General features: G+C 35.1%; 1 protein-coding gene across 1 annotated transcript in view; it reads left to right on the top strand.

The window, feature by feature from the left end:
- Positions 1–24,312, top strand: part of APOB (apolipoprotein B) — a 37,931-nt gene that overhangs the window by 11,607 nt on the left and 2,012 nt on the right. The window contains exons 8-28 of the mRNA XM_075598448.1: positions 297–382; positions 983–1,205; positions 1,862–2,089; positions 2,733–2,850; positions 2,942–3,088; positions 3,484–3,695; positions 5,041–5,278; positions 5,815–5,991; positions 6,095–6,286; positions 6,799–6,966; positions 8,680–8,891; positions 9,030–9,212; positions 9,835–9,956; positions 11,103–11,313; positions 11,556–11,731; positions 12,526–12,725; positions 12,930–13,069; positions 13,269–13,642; positions 14,382–22,025; positions 22,984–23,098; positions 23,781–23,964. Coding sequence (XP_075454563.1) covers positions 297–382; positions 983–1,205; positions 1,862–2,089; positions 2,733–2,850; positions 2,942–3,088; positions 3,484–3,695; positions 5,041–5,278; positions 5,815–5,991; positions 6,095–6,286; positions 6,799–6,966; positions 8,680–8,891; positions 9,030–9,212; positions 9,835–9,956; positions 11,103–11,313; positions 11,556–11,731; positions 12,526–12,725; positions 12,930–13,069; positions 13,269–13,642; positions 14,382–22,025; positions 22,984–23,098; positions 23,781–23,964 — 11,350 coding nt within the window. The remainder of the gene's footprint in view (positions 1–296; positions 383–982; positions 1,206–1,861; positions 2,090–2,732; positions 2,851–2,941; positions 3,089–3,483; positions 3,696–5,040; positions 5,279–5,814; positions 5,992–6,094; positions 6,287–6,798; positions 6,967–8,679; positions 8,892–9,029; positions 9,213–9,834; positions 9,957–11,102; positions 11,314–11,555; positions 11,732–12,525; positions 12,726–12,929; positions 13,070–13,268; positions 13,643–14,381; positions 22,026–22,983; positions 23,099–23,780; positions 23,965–24,312) is intronic.

Below are 24,312 nucleotides of genomic sequence, written 5' to 3'. Positions count from 1 at the left end.
ATAAAAAGACAATAATGTGGAGATAATCTTATGATAACTTTTATTTGGTTTATATTGTGTTTTTCTACTAATTGCTGTCGGGATAAACACATGCTGAACACCATCTGTGATGAACTGTAAATAAAGTTAAATCATCAAAACGAGTCCCACCATTTTTACAAATACAAATAAAGGGCTCAAAAAATCTTTCCGCCCCATAATTGAATTGACACGGAATACAAAATAAAACAATGGTTGTAGTTCTGGTATTTTTCGCTTGATGGAAATGCTAATCTCTACTTTTTATTTCTTGGCAGAAATCAGTATGGTATCAATGCAAAGGTAACACAGATACTAAAGCTGGAAGAGGTAGCCAAGATCAATAACAGAGAATTTGATGCAGGTACCAAGGAATATAATACATTGATCACTCTTTTATATGCATGTTTTAATTTTTGTTCTACAGTCCATAGTGGTTATTTTTTTCAGCACTGTGTTTATAATCCTCAATTTAGCACATCTCTTTACTTACTCTTCTTTGAAATGAGTTGATATCATATAACAGCTGTTTAAACTGTCACAGGTCAAGAGGAAATCATACAAAACATGTACAAATGTGTCTTCTGTCTATCTGCCTTACCGTGATAATATCTAATATGCCCAAATTGTGCACACATTCGTAGGATTAGAAGGAGCACTCATTCGCTCAAATTAGCCTGAAGAATAGCTTCTCCTCAGTTGCTCTTGCACGTAAATGTTCATGAGACATTCCAAAAAATCAACCACCGTCCTTCGGTGCTATAATTACAATTGTATGAAACTATCTCTCTGCCTCTTTCTCTCTGTTTCTCATTCTCTCTTTCTGCTAATGTGATACTTTCTTCCAAGAGCAGGAGTAAAGCGGCACCAGTTTGACATACCCCTGCTAATAATACAGTAGCTATGTATTTGTCAGACAAAGATCGAAACATTTATTTTGTGTGATATTTTCTTCTGTACATAGATTCATCTTTGGTAAGAGGACTTGCCCTGGAGGCTGCAAATGATAAATCCCTTTCCAAGAATGGAGATGCTATCTTGGAAAATCTCCAAGAGCTTCAGAAGTTGTCAACGACAGAGCAAAATCAGAAAAGAGCCAGCTTGTTTCACAAAATTGTTACTGGTTTGAGGAGTTTAAATAATGACACTCTGAGTCCTCTAGTACCACAATTGATACAATCTTCAAGGTACTTTGTTTATAGCATAGTATATATAGACGATGGCTATAAATGTATGTCTTCTAATGCCAATGTTCTTGAAATCCTTCAGTTTGACACTTATTTTGCAGCCATAAAACTAGATCCCAAATAGAAAAATAATATAAAGAACTGCTGAGTAACCCTTACTAGTGATGTCCCTACAACTCAATCATTGCAAGTGTATAGTTTTATTAGCTTCTAAATTGATCAACTATTAAGTGCCTTTTTTGAGGGCCTTTAAATCAGAACTTACATCTGAATACTGGGAACCTAAGATTCTGGTCCCTAAAATACTAACCTCTAGGTGCCACTGTACTACCGTATGTTATAAAAGGCAGTGTATTGTTGATGCACTACGCCAATGTAGGATACATGTTAAAATATTTAGCAATGTATGTTTGTTAGACAAATATGTGGCAGATCCTTTGTCAGGTGACAAACACATTAACACATTGTAGGGAATTAATTACATGTTTATAATAGTTGTATGCAAGTTGTTTCCTTTTCAACATTGTTTAATTGAATTATCTTGAAAAATGTTTTTAATGATGGAAAACGTGCACACAACATTTTTGAACACTTCTTTGTGAACATTAGATGTACTTCCTTAAATATGACCACTACGATATACTTTCTACTTTCAGCCCTATCACATTGCAAGCATTGGTACAGTGTGGTACTCCCGAGTGCTTCGGTGGTATACTTCAAGTGCTCAGAATTGGAGATATTTCGCCAGTGTTGACTGATGCAATTACCTACAGTCTAGGACTTTTACCATCCCCATGCACTAAACGAGTGCGGGAACTTCTTAACATGGCCCAGTATAAATGGAGTAGAGCTTCGTTTTATGCCTTAAGCCATGCTGTTAGCAAGTGAGTAATTTTTATTTACAAGTTACACATGACTTAAATACTATTTTTTTAGTTTAAGAAAATGTGTGTGTGTAATAAAATATAATTGCATGTGCATACAGGATACATCATATGACACTTGTTTAGAGATGGGAAACACACATATACCCATTTTAAACCTTGACTACCAGATAATCCTACATTTTATAGCCGTGCTTTTCTGCATCCACCATCTCTATCGGGGGTTAAGAACTAGATCTGGAATATAAAATTAAATATTGTCAAATATTAATGTATAATGAGAGAATGAATGTGCTGTGATTTGAGCTACAGTATGTTCTCTCATTTTAAAGCACTTCTTTAACAATAAACTACTTTTCCCCCGATACAACTTTTTTTTGCTCATTTCAGACTAAGCGTATGTGCTTCTGATTTTCATTGCTCAAGATCATTATTGACAAAAATTAACACTTTTTTGTTACATCATACATGTTGCAAGTATACATGGGTATATGTTATGATGTAATACACATTGGGTTCCTGTTTTAATGTACAGTATGCATTCATAACGTACATAAATAATCTTTGAGGATGTTTGGGAAAGTGTACAGTATGATGTCTGTTTTAGCTGCCTTCTGTATAATTTTGTATTTTAATATTATAGTTTCTATGAAGACAAACAAATTATTACACCTGAACTAAAGGATGTTGCTGATTTCATGGCATCTCTCATTGTAAATGAGTGTACAGAAGATGAAGATAAGACATTCCTCAGCCTCAAGGTATACTTCATTTATCATTTGTAAGTATACTTGTTTACATCTTCTTTTGAAATAGATAGTGTTTCATTATTGTTCTTTGCTCTGTTTACAGGCTATTGGCATTATGGGAAAAGCATTGGAAGATGCTAATCCGCAAATTAAGTCTTCTCTTCTGAAGTGTGTTAGGAGCCAAACTCCATCACTTGCTGTCCAAAAGGCTTCTATCCAAGCATTCCGCAAAATGACCATTACAGATGAGGTACATTTCTAATTGATATACATCTGCTCCAGGAGGTTTACATACAGTACAGTTCAGTATGTGTATTATTGTCTTGTCTAGGCATATTTTAGCTAATATCTATTAAAAACTAATATTTATGATCATTTCATTTACCAATGCACCATTTATCCATCACTTCATAGTGTGCAACATTTTGGGGTTTTATTTCCCTTCTCCCCTACTTATAACCAGCCTTTTACCCCTGCTAGTACCTAGACCACGGGTGGCCAACTCCAGTCCTCAAAGGCCAGCAATAGGCCAGGTATTAGGAATATCACTGCTTCAGCACAGGTGGCTCAATCAGTGGTTCAGTTAGGTATGGAGTGCGAGTTCCTAAAAAATTTATTTTTCACACATTGCCAATTTTTATCCAGGTTCGAGGTATACTTGTGCAAACCTTCCAAGAAAGTAGCTCTCCAGTGGAGAAAAGACTGTCTGCCTATCTCATGCTGATGAAAAACCCTTCACAGTCGGACCTCCGCAAAGTCATTCGAGCACTGGTCAAAGATGAAAATGAGCAAGTGAAAAGCTTTGTGGCCTCACATATTGCTAACATTCTGAATTCGGAGGCACCAGAGACTCAAGAGTACGTACATATGTACTGAAATTATATAGTCAACAAACCATTAGAAACAGGAAACACTGTTTAATATAATGTAATACAAACAATTATTCAAAAGTAAAATTTACGTGTATTTGTTATTTAAATATCAGTATTCTCCTTTTTCCTTTCCTCCTTCCTACCAAAAATTCCTTCCTTTACAACCAACCCCCTTTTTTGCTATATCAACATGTACAATGATTGATTTCCAACTTTTAGTATCCGTGCTCATTTGCATGTCATTTCCCAGAATCCCTGGCGGCAGTGAAAGCATTGTATGCTAAGAGATAATGGTGAATAGCTGGGTTGCAGACCTGTCTGAGACATGTGAATGTGCTCTCAAGTGATAGGTTTATTTGATGCAAGTTCACATTTTACATGAAACAATAATAACAGCATAGGAAGTGTATGTCTTTGGTTAGGGGAGGCACATGGGACAGAGTGATAAGTGCCCTGTAAGAAAAATATTTCCAAGATATATCTCATTGTATTTGCTCCTAATCTCATTTATTTCTAGATATGATCGTGACATGTCACATTTATTTGCTTCTGTCACTAAAGGGATTAATGGAGTAATGAAGTCCTGAAGTCATCCCAGTTATTGAATTATGACAGCATTAAACTTGATGATGTGTTTCATTTAATGTCGCTCTCTTAGCACCTCAGTTGCCTCAGCTGCAACCTATGTATTGTAGTGCATTGTGTTGCTGTTTCACACTATCGGTACTCAATGAATTAAAATATAGAAATAGATATTTTATAATAATGTATAATTTGGTCAGAATTAATGCAAAGAGAGTAGTACAAGTACAAAGAGCTCCGAAAATCCAACTTTACCAAGATGAGGGCACTCAGCTAAGGCTGATTGTTGTAGCCAAAACGAAGGATTTTCGTGGGCTTATTACCTTTTTTTTAAAGTCCGATATGTGTGTTCTACTTTCATATCTATGATGCAAACCTTTGGACTTTGCAGGATTTCTCTCTCAAGTAAATAAGCACCGGCAGATTGTATCTTTTCACCTTTTTAATGAGTGCCTGCATTACACTACTTTTTATTTTACAGAATTAATGCAAACCACGTTTGAGTGAACACGCTGTAGTATATTTACCTTTTCAATAAAGAAATGTTTGTACATATTAGAACAAGGACATTTACTACAGTATTTTAAGGGATATACTGTAAGCTTTTATGATATCTTGGACATTGTCTTTCAAATTGACTATACACTGCAAGTGTTCCAAAAAAACATTTATTCTACGTATAAATGACAGAAAACATTAACATTTGCTGACATATGTTGCATGTTGTTCCTTTTTTTTTTTGTTGCAGACTTAAAGGTAAAGTAGAAGAGTCTCTGAAATCCACTCAGATTCCAAGTGTCATGGACTTTAGAAAGTTCTCCCGAAACTACAAGATTTCCAAGAGTGTGCTTGTTCCAGGCCTGGATGAGACTTTGGCAGCCAAAGCAGAAGGAAATGTCATTTTTGATTCTGGTAGCTACATGCCTAAGGAAGCTATGCTGCAGGCAACGCTGGACGTGTTCGGAGAATCCATTGACATGTTTGAGGTATGTGGTCCAATGAAACACAGTTCTTCAATCTGAATTTGCACAAATTCAAAGCTGATTACAACTGTATATTAGGGACAATGCAAAAGAAAATAAATGAAAATGGCCTGTCAGCCGGGACCTGATACATTACAGATGCCAGTCTAAGGAACAAGCCACTGTGACATCTCCTTTAGCTCACCTCTTTCATTCATGTAATTCCCTTATTCTTTACCTATTCCCTACTTCAAATTCAATTGCCCGTTCCTTTGATCTGTGGACTTTGTATTTATTGGCAGGTTTATATTTTAAGGCTATAATCTACCGTACTTTTATGGGTCCATGCAGTAGTTACTATTTTCACTCCAATTGCATTTCACTATAGAATATGTTGGGGTTTGACCAGTAAAGAAATAACAATAACATTACATGAATACATAATAATCAGAATGGAAGGCCTTATGAAATCAATAATATTGATGGCATTATTTATGCAAAATTGATTAGACTACATATCTAACAATATTTCTAAGCATTGTCTGTTTTTAATCCTGCAGGTAAGCGTAGAAGGAAATGGTCTGGAGCCCACTATGGAGGCTTTGTTTGGGAAAGGAGGATTCTTTCCAGATAGTGCCATGAAGGCTTTGTACTGGGTTGATGGCAAAGTTCCAGACAAAATGACTGAGATTCTGTATAAATGGTTTGGAGTCAGCAAGCAGGACAAACAAAAGCAGGTAAATATGCATATTGCAAACAGCAAAAATATTAGAGCAAATCCCCCCAGTATATATATATGTATGTATGTACTCCCCTTATTAATATTTACATTTCTTTCAGGACTTAACAAAAGCAATACTATACAATGTTGAAAAACTAATAAGGGAAGTGAGATCTAGTGCTGTTCCTGAAGCTAACGCATATCTGGAAATCTTGGGAAAAGAATTAGGCTACTTGAAACTGAGCGACTTTAGAATACTGGGGAATATGTTAATGAAGAGTTTGCATACTGCACAGGAGCTACCTGCACAGGTATTGTATACAATACTATATTCTGAATGAATGTCTCCTGAGCTAGAACATTAATTAAGTTACATTAGTGATAACAATATTATTATCTTGTTCTTTGTTATTAAAAAAATGTTTTTAGCGCTACCTAAATTAGTGATTAAAATATGTAAAATTTATTTTCATAATACCACGTCATTAAACAACACCAGAAGTATCAACATATAATTCTGGTGCTTTATTTTCCTCAGTATTGCACCTATTTTTCTGTATACAGTAGCAATTTTATTGCAGAGTCCCGCTATACTGAACAATAATGATTTCATAATTGGATACCAATAGTTACTACTGTACTGTATGTTCATACAGTAGTTCTAAGAAGTACTTCAACAAAATGTATAAGAAAACATAACACATATTTTGATATAATCTGAACAACCCCCATTTTGCATTTAGAACACAATTAAGGATCATATTAATGCGTATATATATATATATTGTAATTCATGATATATCGATTTTCAATGTAATTATAGATTGTGAAGGCCATTTCCAAAGGTGTTGAGAGTGATCTCTTTCTTCACTATATCTTCATGGACAATGAGTTTGATCTGCCAACGGGAGCAGGGTTTCAGCTCCAAGTCTCCTTGTCTGGAATAATAACTCCTGGAACCAGGGCTGGTATGAAGATTCAAGCAAGAAATGTAAGTCATGGTATTTATTATTGTGTTCGTAAGTGTTAGCAAAGCTGTTGTCAATAAGATACAGTAACAATTAAAGATCAATGATTTTAAATGAAGAAAATAAACTTCACTGGCTCATTTGAATGGTAGACAGAAATTGTCAACAAAAAAAAGTTAAAACACACCTGTAATAGAATTATGAACCCTAGTTCATAAGTTGTTGATGCTTTCTCATAGGGTGAATGAATTGGCATCCAAAATGTGTAACTAGATACTGGTTTGAAGTCATTGTGAAAGTTCTTGCATAAACTGTACAGTATGTACAGTATATTGATTGCAATTTAACCAAAGTCACTGCTTAGAGCAGAAGTTCTCAACTCCAATCCCCAAGGACCCCCAACAGATCAGGTTTTCAGGATATCCCAGTTCCAACACCGGTGGCTCAATCACTGATTGAGCCACCGTTGTTGGAACTGGGATATCCTGAAAACCAGACCTGCTGCGGGGTCTTGACGACTGGAATTGAGAACCTTCTAGATTAGAGTGCAAATATTAAATCAATATATAGGCCATGTTGATTCTGGAAAAATTATTACATGTGTGGTATCAGCCAGGTTAACGCCAAGTAAAGTTATTACAGGTATCTCGTAAGACTTTGGGGGAACTACATGGGATTTTAATAGTGTTTTTTTTTATTATCTTTTGTCTCAGAATAATAAGCTGTAGTTATTGGGTCGGCCTCTTCACTTGAGACAACTGCATAATGTATAAAGCTGACTATTACCACGTGAATAGTTTACCTTCTTTTTCAAATCTGTGATGAGTGTAATAAACTTGTTTCAAATGTTTCATATAACTTTAGTGCAAGTTTATTAAGCAGATTAATAAAAGCTCATACAGAGGGTGGCAGTGTCTGTGTTACGAAAAGTGTGTTTTGACACAATAAATCTTGAGTTTTGAGTTGCGTCAAATATTATAAAAGTTATTTGTCAAGTTTAAAAAAAAAAAATGAAACGCATATTGTGAATCAGGGAGATTTGTTCCAACTCACATGCACCGGGCAACTTCTCCCACTGACACAACCTAAATCCCAAGCTGGTGCACACATAGCAAATATTGGAGCAAGTTCCTTTAGATGTTTGCACAATAGATGCCAGTTTTGCTCCAAGATTGACTTGGATTCCCCCCCCCACACCCTCCATGTTGCATTTGACATATAATGAATGAAGAAGCAACAGATGATAGAAAATGTGGTACATCTCATTACATACATTGCCTGACTCCTATAGCTTTACTTCACCACTTAAAACATTGCTTGTTGATGCAAGGTAAGCCAAGATAAAATAAATGACAATCTCCCTTGTGTCTTCTTAGTAAATTTGCTGTAATGTGGGCTACATTGTAATAATGAATCCGCAGGCAGTGTTTGGTGCATCATGCATTTAGTGCAACACATTACTAGAAATCTAAATATAAGTTTAATTTGTATTTCATCATGTTAAAAACCTGCATGCAACGGATTCATTTGAGCGTTGTGTTAAATAACTTGTACAAGAATATTTGTAGCAGGTTGAAGCATATACATTTTGTGGTGAGATTTTTAGTTAAAACTACTGGATCAACAGAACTGCTGCCAATGAATGAATAAAAGGGACACATTTTGATATGTTACTTTTTAATGTGTACATTTAGTATACATCATAGGAATATACTGTGTTTTTTTCCCCCCTGCAGATGCAAGCAGAACTGTCTATGAAGCCAGCAGTAGCAGTGGAATTTGTAACACATTTAGGAATTCACATACCTGAATTTACTAGACATGCAATTCAAATGAACACCAATATGTACCATGAATCTGGAGTTGAAGCGCGCATGTCACTTAAAGAAGGACAATTCAAGTTCACCATCCCAGCACCAAAGGGGCCAACAAAACTCTTCAGCATCAAGTATGTCAAAATGAAAAACAAGTTTTTTTGTTATCATGAATTGACATTAAATTGATAGATTTAGAAAGTACAGTTTTATTTTCATTTTTCCCCCCGCTTTTAACAGTAAAATTAATACTGTATATAATTTTTTTTTAGCAACAAACTTAACTTGGTCTTTGCATCAAAGACAGAAGTCATGACATCCATCATTGAAAACAGAGAAGCATGGTCGTCTTGCAGGCCTTTGTTTACAGGTCTAAATTACTGCACTACTGTGGGCTATTCTAATGCCAGTTCAATAGATGGAGCTCCATACTTTCCATTGACTGGAGAGACCAGGTAATTTATAAATCACTTCATATTGTTTATAACTGTGATTGAACTTTTAAAGCAGTAACAGCTTATGACAGGGGAATATTATTTATGGTTTTATTACCTTTAATCAATACTTTTATATCCATAAGACTATAGGAATTTCATCCTATGTTATATATGTTATTGAAGTAAGCAGAACACGGTTGCAATATTTTCTCAAATAACAATGATTTTGCTATATAATGATAAACATATGAAATAATATCTATGAAGCAGATAATGAGAATAACGTGTGCAGCCTTAAGATTTCCCTGGGTCTTTCTTCAATATTGGAGGGGCAGAAACTTTAAATATATTATTACTTCAGTAGTTCCTATAAAATATTACTAATACAATGTATTAATCTATTCACTTTTACTAAAGCATAGACATGACTACTCTACAGTATATGTATATGCAGATCAAAAATTATTCAATATGAATACTAGATTATAAACATACATATTTCTCTTTGCTGTGTGCTCTTTGTGCTTATCCATGCCCATAATATTTTGGGTTTCAGTCTACATATGGGATATATTTGCATACAGTAAAATTATTCAGATTTTTGCAGTAGAAATAAGTATCCTGCTTTTATCTTTATAAGATTTGAATTGGAGATTCAACCAACAGGAGAAGTGGAGGAATACTCTGTGACATCTAACTATAGACTAAGTAAAGAAGGAGAAGACCTTGTTGACACGCTGAAGTTTTCTGCTCAAGCAGCAGGTAAGTACTTAGATGATGAATTGTCCTATTTTGGGTTTTCATCATCATATTCATAAATGAAAGTGGGGATTTTTATGTTCCTATCAGAAAAATAGGTTTTAGAAACATCTGCACTCACAGCATTCTATATAGAAGTCTTCGATAGTAGTGCAAGAACCAGAGTTGGAAACCGTCCCTTGTCTGCTTCATGTAATGTACAATACAAGTGATGCTCTGCTGCCCAGAGTGGTTGTGGGTTCTAGTCCTGTTGAGTCTGATACCAGTACACCATTCCAGGCACTAGGTGCCTTAGGATTATCAACCCTATGTAGTTGGTATGGAAATTGTTTTAGGAAGTATGGAATGGGACTCATTTAAATAAACTTTGCACATCAATTTGCATATCTCCCAGCATACCTCACGTGTGAAACTTTATCAGCTCAAGCATCTCTCCCTAATTTATTTGGAGGGTATTTTGAGGTGATATAGATACAACAAGAGACACGTCTAAATTGAAAGTCCCAGTCTTAGTCTCTCTCACACAGCCCTGGGCGAATTGTCAGTGATAGAAAAAAACAGTAGATTTGCCGTTTTTAAACTAATCCACAGCTCAAAGGAACTGACCAATCTGAGGCAGATTCAAATTCGCCCCCCAAAATTCTCCAATCTTTATTAAACATTTACAAGGGCTGAGAGAGATCTTACAGACCATTCAAGTCAATGGACTGTAAGGTGTCTTCTAGTGACAGAAGGTGTCTTAAGGGAAAAGACTGCTTAGTACAGTGGTTCTCAAAACTCTCATCAAAGACCATTGGTCCCACCAGTATTCTGAGACAACCAACAAATCTATTCACATGCAAATTAGGGGAATTCACTTGTGAGCAAGTGCAATGGTTATCTCTAAAACCTGGTGTGGCCGGGGTCCATGATGGTAACCACTGGCTTAGAAAACTTGTGCCATAGCCTACATACTGTATATACTAAATATGGAGCACTCACGATACTGAAGTCCTGCCATGGGTGCTCCTAAATCAAATATCCAAATGTAATTTCTATTCTATTTTTCCTACAATAGTATACATATACAGTTTATGTTTGTGTGTGTGTGTATATATATATATATATATATATATATAAAATACAACAAAACATGTTTTTATGTTGTAGGTACAAAATCATGTGAGGCAACATTAACCATGAAATACAACCGCAACAAGGTTATGTTAACAAGTGATGTGCAAATTCCAAATTATGATGTTGACTTTGGGGTCAGTATGAAAGTTAATGATGAATCCACTGAGTCAAAGAAGTCATATGCTGTTATTCTAGAAATCAACAACCAACAGGTTTCTGAAGCAACTCTCACCGGACAAATAAGGTAACCTGGCTTAATTAAATCCCCATATTTGTTCTCTGTCCTTTTAATGAAGGTGGAAAAGCAAAATAAACAATAAACATTAAGGTTTTCACTGTAGGTAAAACATTTAAAAATTTGAAAAATGAATGAAAAGTGTTTGGCTGATGTTTTTCTTAAAAGTATTAATCAAGATGCATCCTGAATTAGAATTAGGAATATCTGCATACACTTCTGACAATGTGTTGAAAATTCATTCTTCACAGTTATGATGGAAGGAGTGAAGCTTTAGTGGGTGGTGTGCTTTCCATTCCACGGTTACAGTTGGAAGCGACAACACAGGCTTCCCTTCAATATTTACTGCATGCATTCAGACTACAGCTACAATCATCTGCCAAAGTCTGTGATGTGTCTGGATCACAGAGTGTGGTGTTCACATATGGTAGGTGGACTTATCAGTTTTGAAGACCATTTGATCAAAATTAGTAGTGAAAGTTTCCAATAAACTTTTGTAATCAACAACATACTTTGAGTAATATTTGTGTTGCATAAAATACTACAGATATAGCAAATGTTGTTGCACCTACTTGTGTTAAATAGAGTAATGACATCTCCTTCCTCTGTATATTAACTGGATATAAACATCTAGATTTTCATATTCCACCTACACAGTTATATTGATATGCTTGTTTCTAGATTAAAAAGTCAAAGTGAACTTTCTTGAGTATCGTAGCCTTGTTTGCAAGCTCGATTTGTTTCCATTATCTCTCCATATGTTTTGAGAAGTTGATATTACTTTGACTATTGATTACAAACCACAAGATATCATTTTGATCACGTAGTTGAAATCCAAAGCAATTCAAAATCTTAACACGCATATTAGTGAAGCCATGTTTGCCTACAAGGAACACATAACTGGTCTAAATATCAGAGTGTTCATACCGTAAGGTATTATTGAACGAGTGCTTGAAAAGGAATGTGATAGTAAAAGTTAAACTTTTCATTCCACTTACAACTACATGCTTTATACAAAACAATGTACAGTACTGTACATTGTGGTTCAACTTTAATTAAATAAAAGTTAAATTTCAATGTCAACATTTTAATTCTAAACTCCTAATATGTCTACTACCCTTAGCATTTTACTAAACAAAATGTGAAAGATGAACAAATACAAGAAGAAGTGGATTTTCCAAATGTTTCGTTTAACTTCTTTGATAAATATTTTGCTTTTAGATAACAACAAGATTGAACTAGAATGGAATACTGGAACTAACACTAATGTGAAGAACATGATTTCCAAAATCCCCGACGTCAGTTTCTCTGATCTGTCTAATTATCCGGAGGCTATAAAGAAATATGCTAATGATGTGCTGGATCACAAAGTTGCTCAATCTGATATGACGCTCAGACATATTGTTTCACAATCATTACTGGTAAGGTTCTGTTAAGTGTAAGAATTGTTTTTAAATGATTTGCGCTTATGTTTTGGATGAAAATGGGCTACAGACAGTTGCAAACAAATTTATGCTCTGCTGAGTATTTTGTACTCAATAATTTCATATCAACACTTCAATATATTTTCATGTACTAAAATGAACCTGTGTTAAAAATAAATATCATGTCTCTTTTGATTGTAGGCCACCAATAACTGGCTTCAGAAGGCATCAAAGGATATTCCTTATGCAGTTAAACTTCAAAATAAATTAATTGCATTGAAAGAGCTAAACCTTCAGGAAATGGGTCTTCCAACTTTTCCAGAGCAACTATACTTAAATAGGTAAATTACATTTATTCGTAAAAATGTATCATGTTTAAAAATTATAATTCCTTCTATCATCTCCTTATCTCAGTTATTGTATTGTCTCTTCTTATCGAATCCATCAAAAATTACCGATACATTATTGGGCGTATAGTTTTGTCAATTAGGGAAAAAAAACTAAGTTTTGATGTTGCCTTATCTATTTGTTTTGTTATAGCGATGGAAGAATCAAATATCAATTTAACAAGGATAGTATTATCATCAATATCCCATTACCTTTTGGTGGACAATCATCTCAACAATTGAAGTTTCCAAGAATTGTAAGATCACCTTCACTAGACATGCAGTCCATGGGATTGAAAATTGCATCCCAAGAGTTCAGGATTCCTGCCTTTACCATACCCGAGTTTCACCAACTAAGAGTTCCTTTAATTGGTGTTTTGGAGCTCTCATCCAATATAAAAAGCAATTACTATAATTGGTCTGCAATTTATACTGGAGGAAACACTACAAGCGATGTCTACACTTTCAGTGCCAAGTATAACATGAGAGCGGACTCAGTCTTGGATATTTTCTCATATAGTATTGATGGTATGTTACTTTTTCTGAAAATACTTATAATAATGTGAACAATTTTTAGCTACATGACAATCTTACTGTTGATTTGTTAATATTGTTGCCAGAAACCTTTTTGCTTACTGACATCAATATGTTTTAAAATCATAATTAAATGAGTTCTAAATATGAGTATAGTTAAAAATAATTGAAACTGAAGTGCTACACCTTACCTAAAGCTTTTGTTTACTTCCATACACTGTATCCTAGCCCCTAAGAGTTACCGTGTTATAAATCTTTCACAGTAATTGACTCACTACTTTTGCCTAGATGTTGTGTCACTCAAAGTATTTTCACATGTTTTTTATGATAATACTATAGACTACGTCTAGTTCGCGAGTTTGAAATCTGAACGTCAAAAATTTGGTGTTAGATTCAAACTCAGAGTTGAACAGTTAGAAACTTCAAAGTTCAGTTCAAACTCTGAATTAAACTTCAGAACGAATTTACGAATATGAGACAAAGCCCAAAGAAGGCCTATCTTCAGATTATTGTTTTTTCTTGTTTGTCAAACTTTCTGGAAACATTTGTGAAAAGTTAAAAAACAAAAGTGAAATCAAATTTTGAGAAGAAACAAAATCTACACCAAAAACACAAAAAATGTTTAGAAATTAAACCAGAACCCCAGTGAAATAACTCACTATAATTAATGATGAATATTTTTCTAAATGCAAAAATGTCCTGGAAATTATAATATTGGTTATTTTTATTTTAGGTTCTGCAACTACATCTTATGATCCAGAGAAATCATTGTTCTTGTCATACGAAGGATCTATGCAACACAGTCTTCTTGATTTAAATACAAGACTTAGTAAATCTTTTAACTTCAGAAGTAATGAAATATTTAAAGGATCATATGCCTGTGATGCCAGAAGCATCCTGGGAATAGAAACCTCTGCTACTTCATCAGTGAAGTCATCAATGAAAAATAACATACTGATCACAGATGCTGAGGCTAGAGGCCAGTTTAAAATGGCATCCTTGTTTGCAAATAGTGACTACAGGATTACTACCAATTATAACACTGAAAACATACAAGCAAAAGCAGATTCTACCTTTAATTTGGATTCATCTTACCTACAGGCAACTAATACAATTTCTGGCATGTTTCTTCAAGAAGCAATGACAATTACTTCAAAAACTGATCTGCAAAATGGAGCTATCACAAACACAATGACACTAGATTACAGAAACAGACAGTTGTCTATTAAATCTGACACAAATGGAAAATACCGCAACGTGGCCGCCTTAAACAAATTTGATGCAACTATATCGAAACAAATGGCAGCAATACGCTCTGAATATCAGGCTGACTACAAGCGCCAACGATTTTACACCTTACTTTCTGGATCTCTGAATTCCCTTGGCATTGAATTAAATGCTGATGTGAAGCTTAACAGTCAGGCAAATAGGGCTGCCCACAAAGCTACTTTGAAAATCAACCAGGATGGTTTATCCACCAGTGCAACAACAAATGTCAATTTTGCTCCTTTAACTTTGGAGAATGAATTGAATGCTGGTATTGGATCATCAGGAGCAGCCATGAAAATGACAGCAAGTGGACGTTACCGAGAACACAATGCAAAATTGACTGTGGATGGGAAGGCAGCCCTAACTGAGCTTTCCTTTGGTAGTGTGTATCAGGCAACTGTTCTTAGCATGGACACTAAAAATGTCTTAAACTTTAAAATGAACAAAGAAGGGCTGAAGTTCTCTAATAACTTGATGGGATCCTACGAGCAAATGAAACTGGAGAACAGCAATGACCTGAGCATTGCTGCAGCATCAATACTCTTCACTTCAAAATTTGAAAATACAATAAGCTCTGACAAGTCTTACAAACACAATTTTGATTTGCAGTTGCAACCATACACCATGACCGCCACATTAAATAATGAATTCCAATACAGTGCACTTGAATTAACAAACAGAGGACATATGCATCTTGAACCATTGCAGATGAATCTCAATGGCAATGTGCGTGGTGCACTTAGCAAGGATGAAGTGAAACATTCCTATACCTTCCAGTATAAAGACCTGACAGCAAGTCTGAAAACAGACACAGTGGCAAATATACAAGGTACAGCCCACACGCATAGAGTAAACACGGAGATTGCTGGCCTCTCTGCATCTTTCAGCAGCAGCACAAACTGTGAAACAAAATCCATGCGCTTTACTAATATTATTCGTTCAGTTATGGCTCCGTTTACTATTACCATTGACTCGCATACTACTGGAGATGGAAGGCTGCTGATTTTCGGTGAACATACAGGACAGCTTTACAGCAAATTCATCTTAAAAGCAGAGCCTTTTGCCTTTAATTTAGACCATGATTACAGAGGATCCACTGGCCATTCATTTGAAATGGGAAAAACACATAATACATTAATTGATTATAAGATGAATGTGCTATTTACTCCTTCAGAGCAGTTAAGTTCATGGAAACTAAAAAGCCAGCTGAACCAAAACACGTATACGCAAGATTTTAGTGCCTATAATAATGATGAAAAAATTGGAATTGAACTGAGTGGGCAAACTCTAGCAGATCTCTCCATACTGGATAGGCAGATTCAGCTACCATTTGTTATGTTTAATCCAATTGATGCCCTGAGCCTGAGAGACAGTGTGAGTATTCCCCAAGAATTCGGTATTTCTGGGTATGTAAAGTATGACAAGAATAAGGACACGCATGCCATCAGTCTGCCATTTATTGAAAGCATGCCATTTTATTTTGAGAAAATAAAAAGTGTTATACTAACCTCATTGCAAGCTTTGCAAAATTCCTTAAAAGCCATCAATATTGAACAATACATAAGGCAGTATAAAAGAACTTTGGACAAATTTCCCCAAAAAATGAATGACTACATGGACAGTTTGGACTTAGAAGGAAAGGTTAATGAAGCCAAAGAAAGAATACTTTATTTAACCAAGGATTTTAAAATGACAGCAGAAGACCTTCAAATTGCAATTGAAAATGCTAAGAACAAGTTTAGAGAGGCAGTCTCTAAATTACAAGATTGTCTATCTGAGCTGGATAGCTATATCAGAGAAAATTATGACCTTAACGACCTGACTAAAGCCATTGAAATGCTGATTAAACAATTTGTTGAAAACATCAAAGCTTTAGACAAACAGTATAAAATTAGCGAGAAGACAGTTGAAATGATTCAGGACCTTCAAAATTATGTAGATCAGCTTGATGTTAATGAAATAAGGAAAAGCGCAGCAGCCTGGATGCAAAATGTTGAGGACTTGTACCAAATAAAAGCCAATTTACAGCAACAACTACAACAAATTCAGGCTCAAATTCAGAGAATTGACATTGAACAAACCATGACAAATTTAAAAAAACATCTGCAAACCATTGAAATGACTCAGTATGTCGAAAAGTTAAAAAATGCATTGCCAATAGAAAATATCAATCAAATAATTGAACAAATAAAGCATGTTATCATCACACTACTAGAGGAATATGATGCAAGTGGGAAAATCAATGCTGTTGCTGACAAACTCCAGGACCTCATTGCAGATTATGATGTTGACAAAAAAGTTCAGTATCTTATGGACAAGTTCATACAGCTTCTTAATCAACAAAAAGTTAAAGAAACAATAACAGCAATAACAACCATTCTAAATGATATTGATTTCAATTTATATTTCAACATAATACTTACATTCGTTGAGGATGCTGTGAAGCAAGTGAAAGAATATGACTACAAAAGATTGGTCGATGACATCAATAATTCTCTTGACATTGTTATAAAGAAGATGAAATCGTTCAATTATGACAAGTTTGTGGATGATGTGAACAACTGGATCAGAGAAATAACTAAAACACTAAACAATGGAATTAAAGCTCTTGAGTTGCCACAAAAAGCAGAAGCTCTGAATCTATACCTGAATGAAGTAAGAATAATTGTCTCCGATTATGGTAACAGGTTAAAAGACACCAAATTGTCTGCCATAATGCAATGGTGTCAGGATCTCATGAGTTCAACTGTATTAAATGATTTGAAACTTAGAACTTGGGAAATCCTTGAAGATGTTAGAAACCAAATATATTCCATGGATATACAGATGGAATGTCAAAGATATTTGCAGCAGGTGAGCCAAATCTACAGTCGAATAGTGGCATATATCTCACAACAATGGAACATTGCAGCAGAGAAGATAACTAATTTTGCAGCAGAAAACAACATCCGTGAGTGGGCTGAAAAAGTCAAAGTATTTGTAGAATATGGTGTTGTTATTCCAGAAATTAAATTAGGATATATTAATATTCCTGCCTTTGAAATTAGCTTAAATGCGCTAAGAGATGCAACCTTTAAGACACCATATTTTACTGTTCCATTCACGGATTTAAATGTGCCATCTGTTGAGTTCAATTTTAAAAGACTAAGAGAAGTTGAAATTCCAACAAGATTTGTTACTCCAGAGTTTTCTATTTTAAACACTTTCCGGGTGCCTTCATATACAATTGACTTGAATGAGTTCAAACTACAGATTGTAAGAATAATTGATAACATTATCTCTAGTGAATTTCAATGGCCATCATCAGAGATATATTTCAAAAACTTAAGAATAAGTGACATGGGATTTTCTACATTTTCCTTCCCAGAAATCCACATGCCTAATGTGCAAATTCCTGAGCTAACAATTCCAAAGCTAAATCTAGTAGATTTCCAGTTTTCTGATATTCAGATACCAGAGTTCCAGCTCCCACGGATTCCACATACAATAAGTGTCCCAACATTTGGCAAACTTTCTAGTTCTTTCAAAGTGACATCTCCATTTTTTACACTGACAACCTCTGCTGGTGTCCATAATATGACTATTTCTGAAAATAATCCTGAAATTGTTGCCTCCCTGTCAGCAGAAGCGACATCAAAGATAGAGGCTTTGGCATTTACATTAGGGGCAGATGCTCGCATTTCTGCTCCTATGTTGGAACAGTTAATTCTTAAAGAATCAGTGGCAGTGTCTAACAAGTATGTTAAACTTGACCATAGCAGTGAGATAACCTTTACAGGTAGCTACATCCAGAGCAAAGCAGAGACAATAGCCAGTTTACACATTGATAAGAGTTCAGCAGAATTCCATAATGATATTCTTGTCAAGTTACAGAAAAAGATTTTAGCTGACATAAACACCAAATATGTTCATAAACTGAATATTCCACTGTTGGAAATTGCAAGTCAGCTTGAACTTCAGAATGGGATTGATTCATTAGTCGAAGCTGGACGAATTTCAATCACTTCCTCTGGAAAAGGAAGCTGGAAGTGGGACTGCCCTCTCTTTTCAGATGAAGGTACTCATCAAGCAAACCTTAGGTTCAATTTGAATGGCCCTCTTATTGAGCTATCAGGAGCAAATAAAATAACTGATAAATATCTCAAACTAGATCAAAGCATGAAGTATGATTCAGGCTTCTTAGATTATGTAAATATTGAGATAATGTCAAAAGCAGAATCTCCAAATGTTGGAAACAGTATTGTGTCTGTTAAGGGAAAAGGACTGGTTGGTAAAATGAAAGTAGAACTAACAGCAACTCACAATGCAGAACTATCTGGACGGACAACTGGAACAATAAGGCACAGCTTTTCCTTCTTGGCACAGCCATTTGAAATGAAACTATCCACCAATAATAATGGAAATCTTAAAGTTAGTTTTCCTTTAAAACTGACTGGCAAAATTGAGTTCCTAAATAATTATGATTTTATACTCAATTCAAATGTTCAACAAATTTCTTGGCAAGTCAATGGTAGGTTCAACCAGTACAAGTTTTCACACATTATTTCAGCAGTCAACAATGAAGAAAATATTGAGGCTATCGTGGGAATGAATGGGGAGGCAAATCTTGATTTCCTGACTATACCAATATCCATTCCTGAACTTCCACTTCCATATACTTCATTTAAAACCCCTGAGGTTAGAGATTTCTCCCTGTGGGAAAGAACTGGTCTGAAGAATTTGTTATCAACTACCAAACAGAATGTTGATCTGAATGTAAAGCTTCAGTACAAGAAGAATAAAGATATGCATTCCATAGAACTGCCACTAGAAGCACTTTATGAATCCATCAATTATAACATGAAGATACTCAATAAAAAGTTTGAGATAAGACGTGACTATGCATTGAACCATCTAATGGAATCATATAACCAAGCAAAGGCAAAGTTTGACAAATACAAGGTAGAAAATTCAGTCAGCAAGGTTCCACGAACCTTTAGAATACCTGGATACACCATACCACTGGTCAATATTGAAGTCTCCCCTTTCACAGCTGAACTTCCTGCATTTGGCTATGTAATTCCTAAGGAAATAAGCACACCAAGCTTCATGTTACCAGTGCTTGGCTTTTCTATACCAACTTATACATTAGTTTTACCTTCTTTGGAACTACCAGTACTTAATGTTCCAAATACTCTTCGTAGACTTACCCTGCCTAAATTGAATCTACCCACTGGGCAAAACAATATTCTTATTCCAGCTATGGGGAACTTAACTTATGATTTTTCATTTAAATCAAATGTGATTTCATTAACTACAAGTGCTGGACTATACAATCAGTCAGACATTTCTGCTCGTATTAGTGTAACTTCCACCTCCGTCATTGATGCTCTTCAGTTTAACATAGACGGCACAACAGGATTAACAAGAAAGAGAGGATTAAAACTAGCCACTGCATTAGCACTGAAAACAGCATTTATGGAAGGAAAGCATGAGAGTTCTATGTCATTTGGAAAGAGAAATATAGAGGCATCGGTGATAACAAATGGAGAAATGAATATACCCCTTTTACAATTGCAATTTCAACAGGAACTTACTGGTAATACGAAAACTAAACCTACTATTTCATCAAAAATGACCATGAGTTATGATTTTAACGATTCAAAATATGGTAACACTGCTAAAGGAACACTTGATCACACACTGAGCCTAGAAAGTTTAACATCTTACCTTTCCCTGGAGTCAGTAACGAAAGGAGATATAACGGGAACCATTTTGTCTAATCAGGGATTTTCTGGTAAGCTCACTAATGAAGCAAGCACCTATTTAAATTCCAATGGTGCTAGATCTTCAATTAAACTTGTGGGTAACTCTAAAGCAGATGGTTTTGGAACATTGGACATAATTGAAAACCTTGCTATTGAAGCCACGACCAGGCGCATTTATGCAGTTTGGGAGCACAGTGGTGAAAATGATTTAAGATTAACACCAGCTTTTACCACCAGAGGAGATCAAAACTGCAAAGCTACTCTTGAATTGGCTCTTTGGAGTTTGTTAGCAAATCTACAGCTAGAGGTCAATCAACCAAATTCATATTTTGAAGATGCATCATTAAGTCAAAGCATTTCACTAAGTATGGACACAGAAAAACAAGAATTTGGTTTCAATGGGCAAGGCATTCTACAGTCAGTTATTTTAGCTCATAACTTAAAGCTCTCAAATGATAAGACAGATGCAAGATTTGATATTGCTGGGTCATTACAAGGTCATGTGGATTTCCTCCAATCAGTCATTCTGCCAGTTTATGAAAAAAGCATATGGGATGTTTTGAAATGTGATCTCACAACAACTGCTGAGAAAAAGCAATACCTAAATGTATCCACATCACTGATTTACACCAAAAACACAGACGGGTTCTTCTTCCCCATCCCAGTTAATAAGCTTGCAGATGGATTCATAATAACAATTCCTGCCCTAACTCTGCAAGTTCCAAAGTGGATGAAAGAGCTCCCCAGTAAAGTGAGTAATTTGGAATTACCAGACCCTAAGAGCTTTAATATCTTAGAGGACATGCCAACTGTACTTGAAATTCCATCATTTAAAGTTCCATTTACAAACTTGCAAGTTCCATCATACAAAATGGACATAAACAATATCAAAATACACAAAAAGTTAAGTACTTTGCCATTTGACCTTTCCTTACCTTCTCTGCCAACGGTTAAATTCCCCAAAGTTGATATCACAACAAAATATATTACAATGGAAGAGTATAAAATACCATTCTTTGAGGTAACAATACCACAGTATCAAATAACACTTGCCAGATACACACTACCGAAAAGTTTCTACAATTTGGATTTCAATAACATTGTAAATAAATTAGCAGACATTGATCTGCCAACAATAGAAATTCCTGAGCAGAACATAGAGATTCCACCTGTTAAAATGAGCTTGCCTGGAGGTCTTTTCATTCCAGCTTTTGGTGCTTTGACTGGATCTGTCCAAATTGCCTCACCAATATACAATCTCACATGGACAACAAAACTGAAGAACAACTCAGATGCTTTTGTGGCTTCCATTGATGCTACTTGCAGTTCAACTTTACAGTTTCTGGAGTATGATCTTGAAGGTAAGTTTACATTTTTTTAAACAGAAAGTTTTAGGTATAATACACTTGCAAAGCACAATGATTGACTGTTGGTAAAAGGTCTAGTCTAGTAAGCAATACGTCTTTTTCTATCTGTAACAGTACTATGTGATTCTGTTGTAATTGTTAAGTTATGAAGAAATTCAAATAGAAAATGTTGATTTAATGGAAATGGCTAGTGGTAACTTTTACTCTTGGGGAGCCAATCATATGTGATGATGATACTTGTAATTGGTTCCATAGAAATCTATTAGTGAATTCCAATGATGTCATAATTATCAGTTGGCTTCCCAGCAATTGAGTTGTTGAAGGACTTTATTTGTATGTTTCAAGGTGGGCATATATATTTTTTGAAAAATGCATATCCCCCACTCATAGCTCTCCAAATATATATTATTGGTACTGGTAGGTGCCAGTGAATTTCATACCCACGGTTCATATTCTTGAAAAATAAAACGATTAAGCATTGTTATACCAGAAACTGTTTGTTTGGAAGATTAATACATAAACCCTTGCTCATTGTATTTTTAAGGGCATGGGGGAAAAATATTTGAAAAAAGACTAGAGACTAGTGTGTAGGGAGCTATAGTAATGTCAGCTAGCTGAATGTCAGAGAAGCATAAATTAGCCTTTTTAAACTGTTGGTAAAGTAAAAAGGTATCTGCTGTTAATCAATACATACTGTATTTAGCAGATCCATTATCTTAACAGGTTTGTATAACTTCTCCCTATCGACTCCAATTGCTTCATATCGGCCTTTCATCAATCATCATAGAAATAATATACGATATGGCCTAGCACTTGGTACATTGAAAAAAGGCTTGACAGCTTAAATCATTATAATAGTTGATGGTGCAATTTAACAAAAACTAGAGGCTTTAATAAAAGATCTACTGTATATGTCCCAGTCTGTAATGTAACATTATGTTACCTTTTGCAGCTTCAACGACTGGCACACTAAACGGAAACATTTTAAATCTGAATGGAAAGGGAACTCTTGCACATCCAGATTTGAGTATTGATTGGCAACAGGATGTCTCCTTTGAGGGTCTAAGGTAATAACTTTATTTCTCCTTTTTTTTTTAAATCCCAAAATTAACATTTTAACAATACTATATCTTTTATCTATAATTATCTATCAAAGATATCACAGATATTTTCTATGTAGGGAGAAGGAGTGGCTCAATGAGTAAAGACACTGACTGGCACTGAGAGTTTGAAGCAGGGGAACCTGGTTCAATTTCCGGTGTCGGCTCCTTGTGATCTTGGGCAAGTCACTTTATCTCCCCGTGCCTCAGGTGCCAAAAACATTGTGTAGCTCCACGGGCAGGGACCTGTACCTGCAAAATATCTATGTAAAGCGCTACGTGAAACTAGCAGCGCTATAGAAGAACATGCTATTATTATTAATTTTGAAAGAGTGTTTGCTTTCAAAGAAACTTGTTCAACAAATGGTAGAGAGGTCCCTGCTCAGCCTATAGTAATTATTATCTTACTAGAGAGGTGCTATCAGGGCACCGTCATATGTACATATGTGTTGCTTTCAAAGAAAGTAATATCATGTGATTTTTCTATACAGTTGCAATATGAAGGTCACATTATAACTGTGTTCTATGTAATAAACTAAATATACTTACATTGCAAGATAATTCTCTTAATTTTTATTTAAATATTTGAAAATATTTTCATTATTTACAGGTAATTTTTATCTATATAATATATTGTTTTCTTACTTAGGATGCCTAGTCATGCTATAGAAATAGATATAACAAGTCCAACCTTCACAAATGTCCAAATACGTTGTAAGCATGAAGCAAATAGGATTTCTTCATCCGTGACATCCCCATCTACTGGTAGTTTAGGACTTCTGCTTGAGAAGGATCCAACAACACTCAAAGGGAAACTATTCAGCCGTTCTTTGGTAAGTATGTTTTTAAGTGAACTATATTATTGTTAGCAATTTAGTCAAGTTACTGTAAGCATCATTATCTTGAAACATCACCATTGGTGGTGTATAGCAAGTAGATAATTGAAACTGATTGAAATTTCTAAAAGTCCCGTTAGATTTGTTCATTTTGGTGATAGAAATGTGTCTATGTGGCATAGTCAGTGTGGTGACCCCATAAACATATTCTTATGTAGAATACTGTACCAGCAGCTACACAATATGAATAAGTGTGGCACCAACCAACTTGAGTGCCAGTCTTTATCATGCAGTCATAGCTAGTCCTATAGGGAACAAGGGTAATGTTATAGATATTATCTAGAA

Source organism: Ascaphus truei, chromosome 4 (assembly GCF_040206685.1).
Source record: "Ascaphus truei isolate aAscTru1 chromosome 4, aAscTru1.hap1, whole genome shotgun sequence".
Classification (NCBI taxonomy): Eukaryota; Metazoa; Chordata; class Amphibia; order Anura; family Ascaphidae; genus Ascaphus; species Ascaphus truei.
This window is presented reverse-complemented; position numbering and strand designations above follow the sequence as displayed.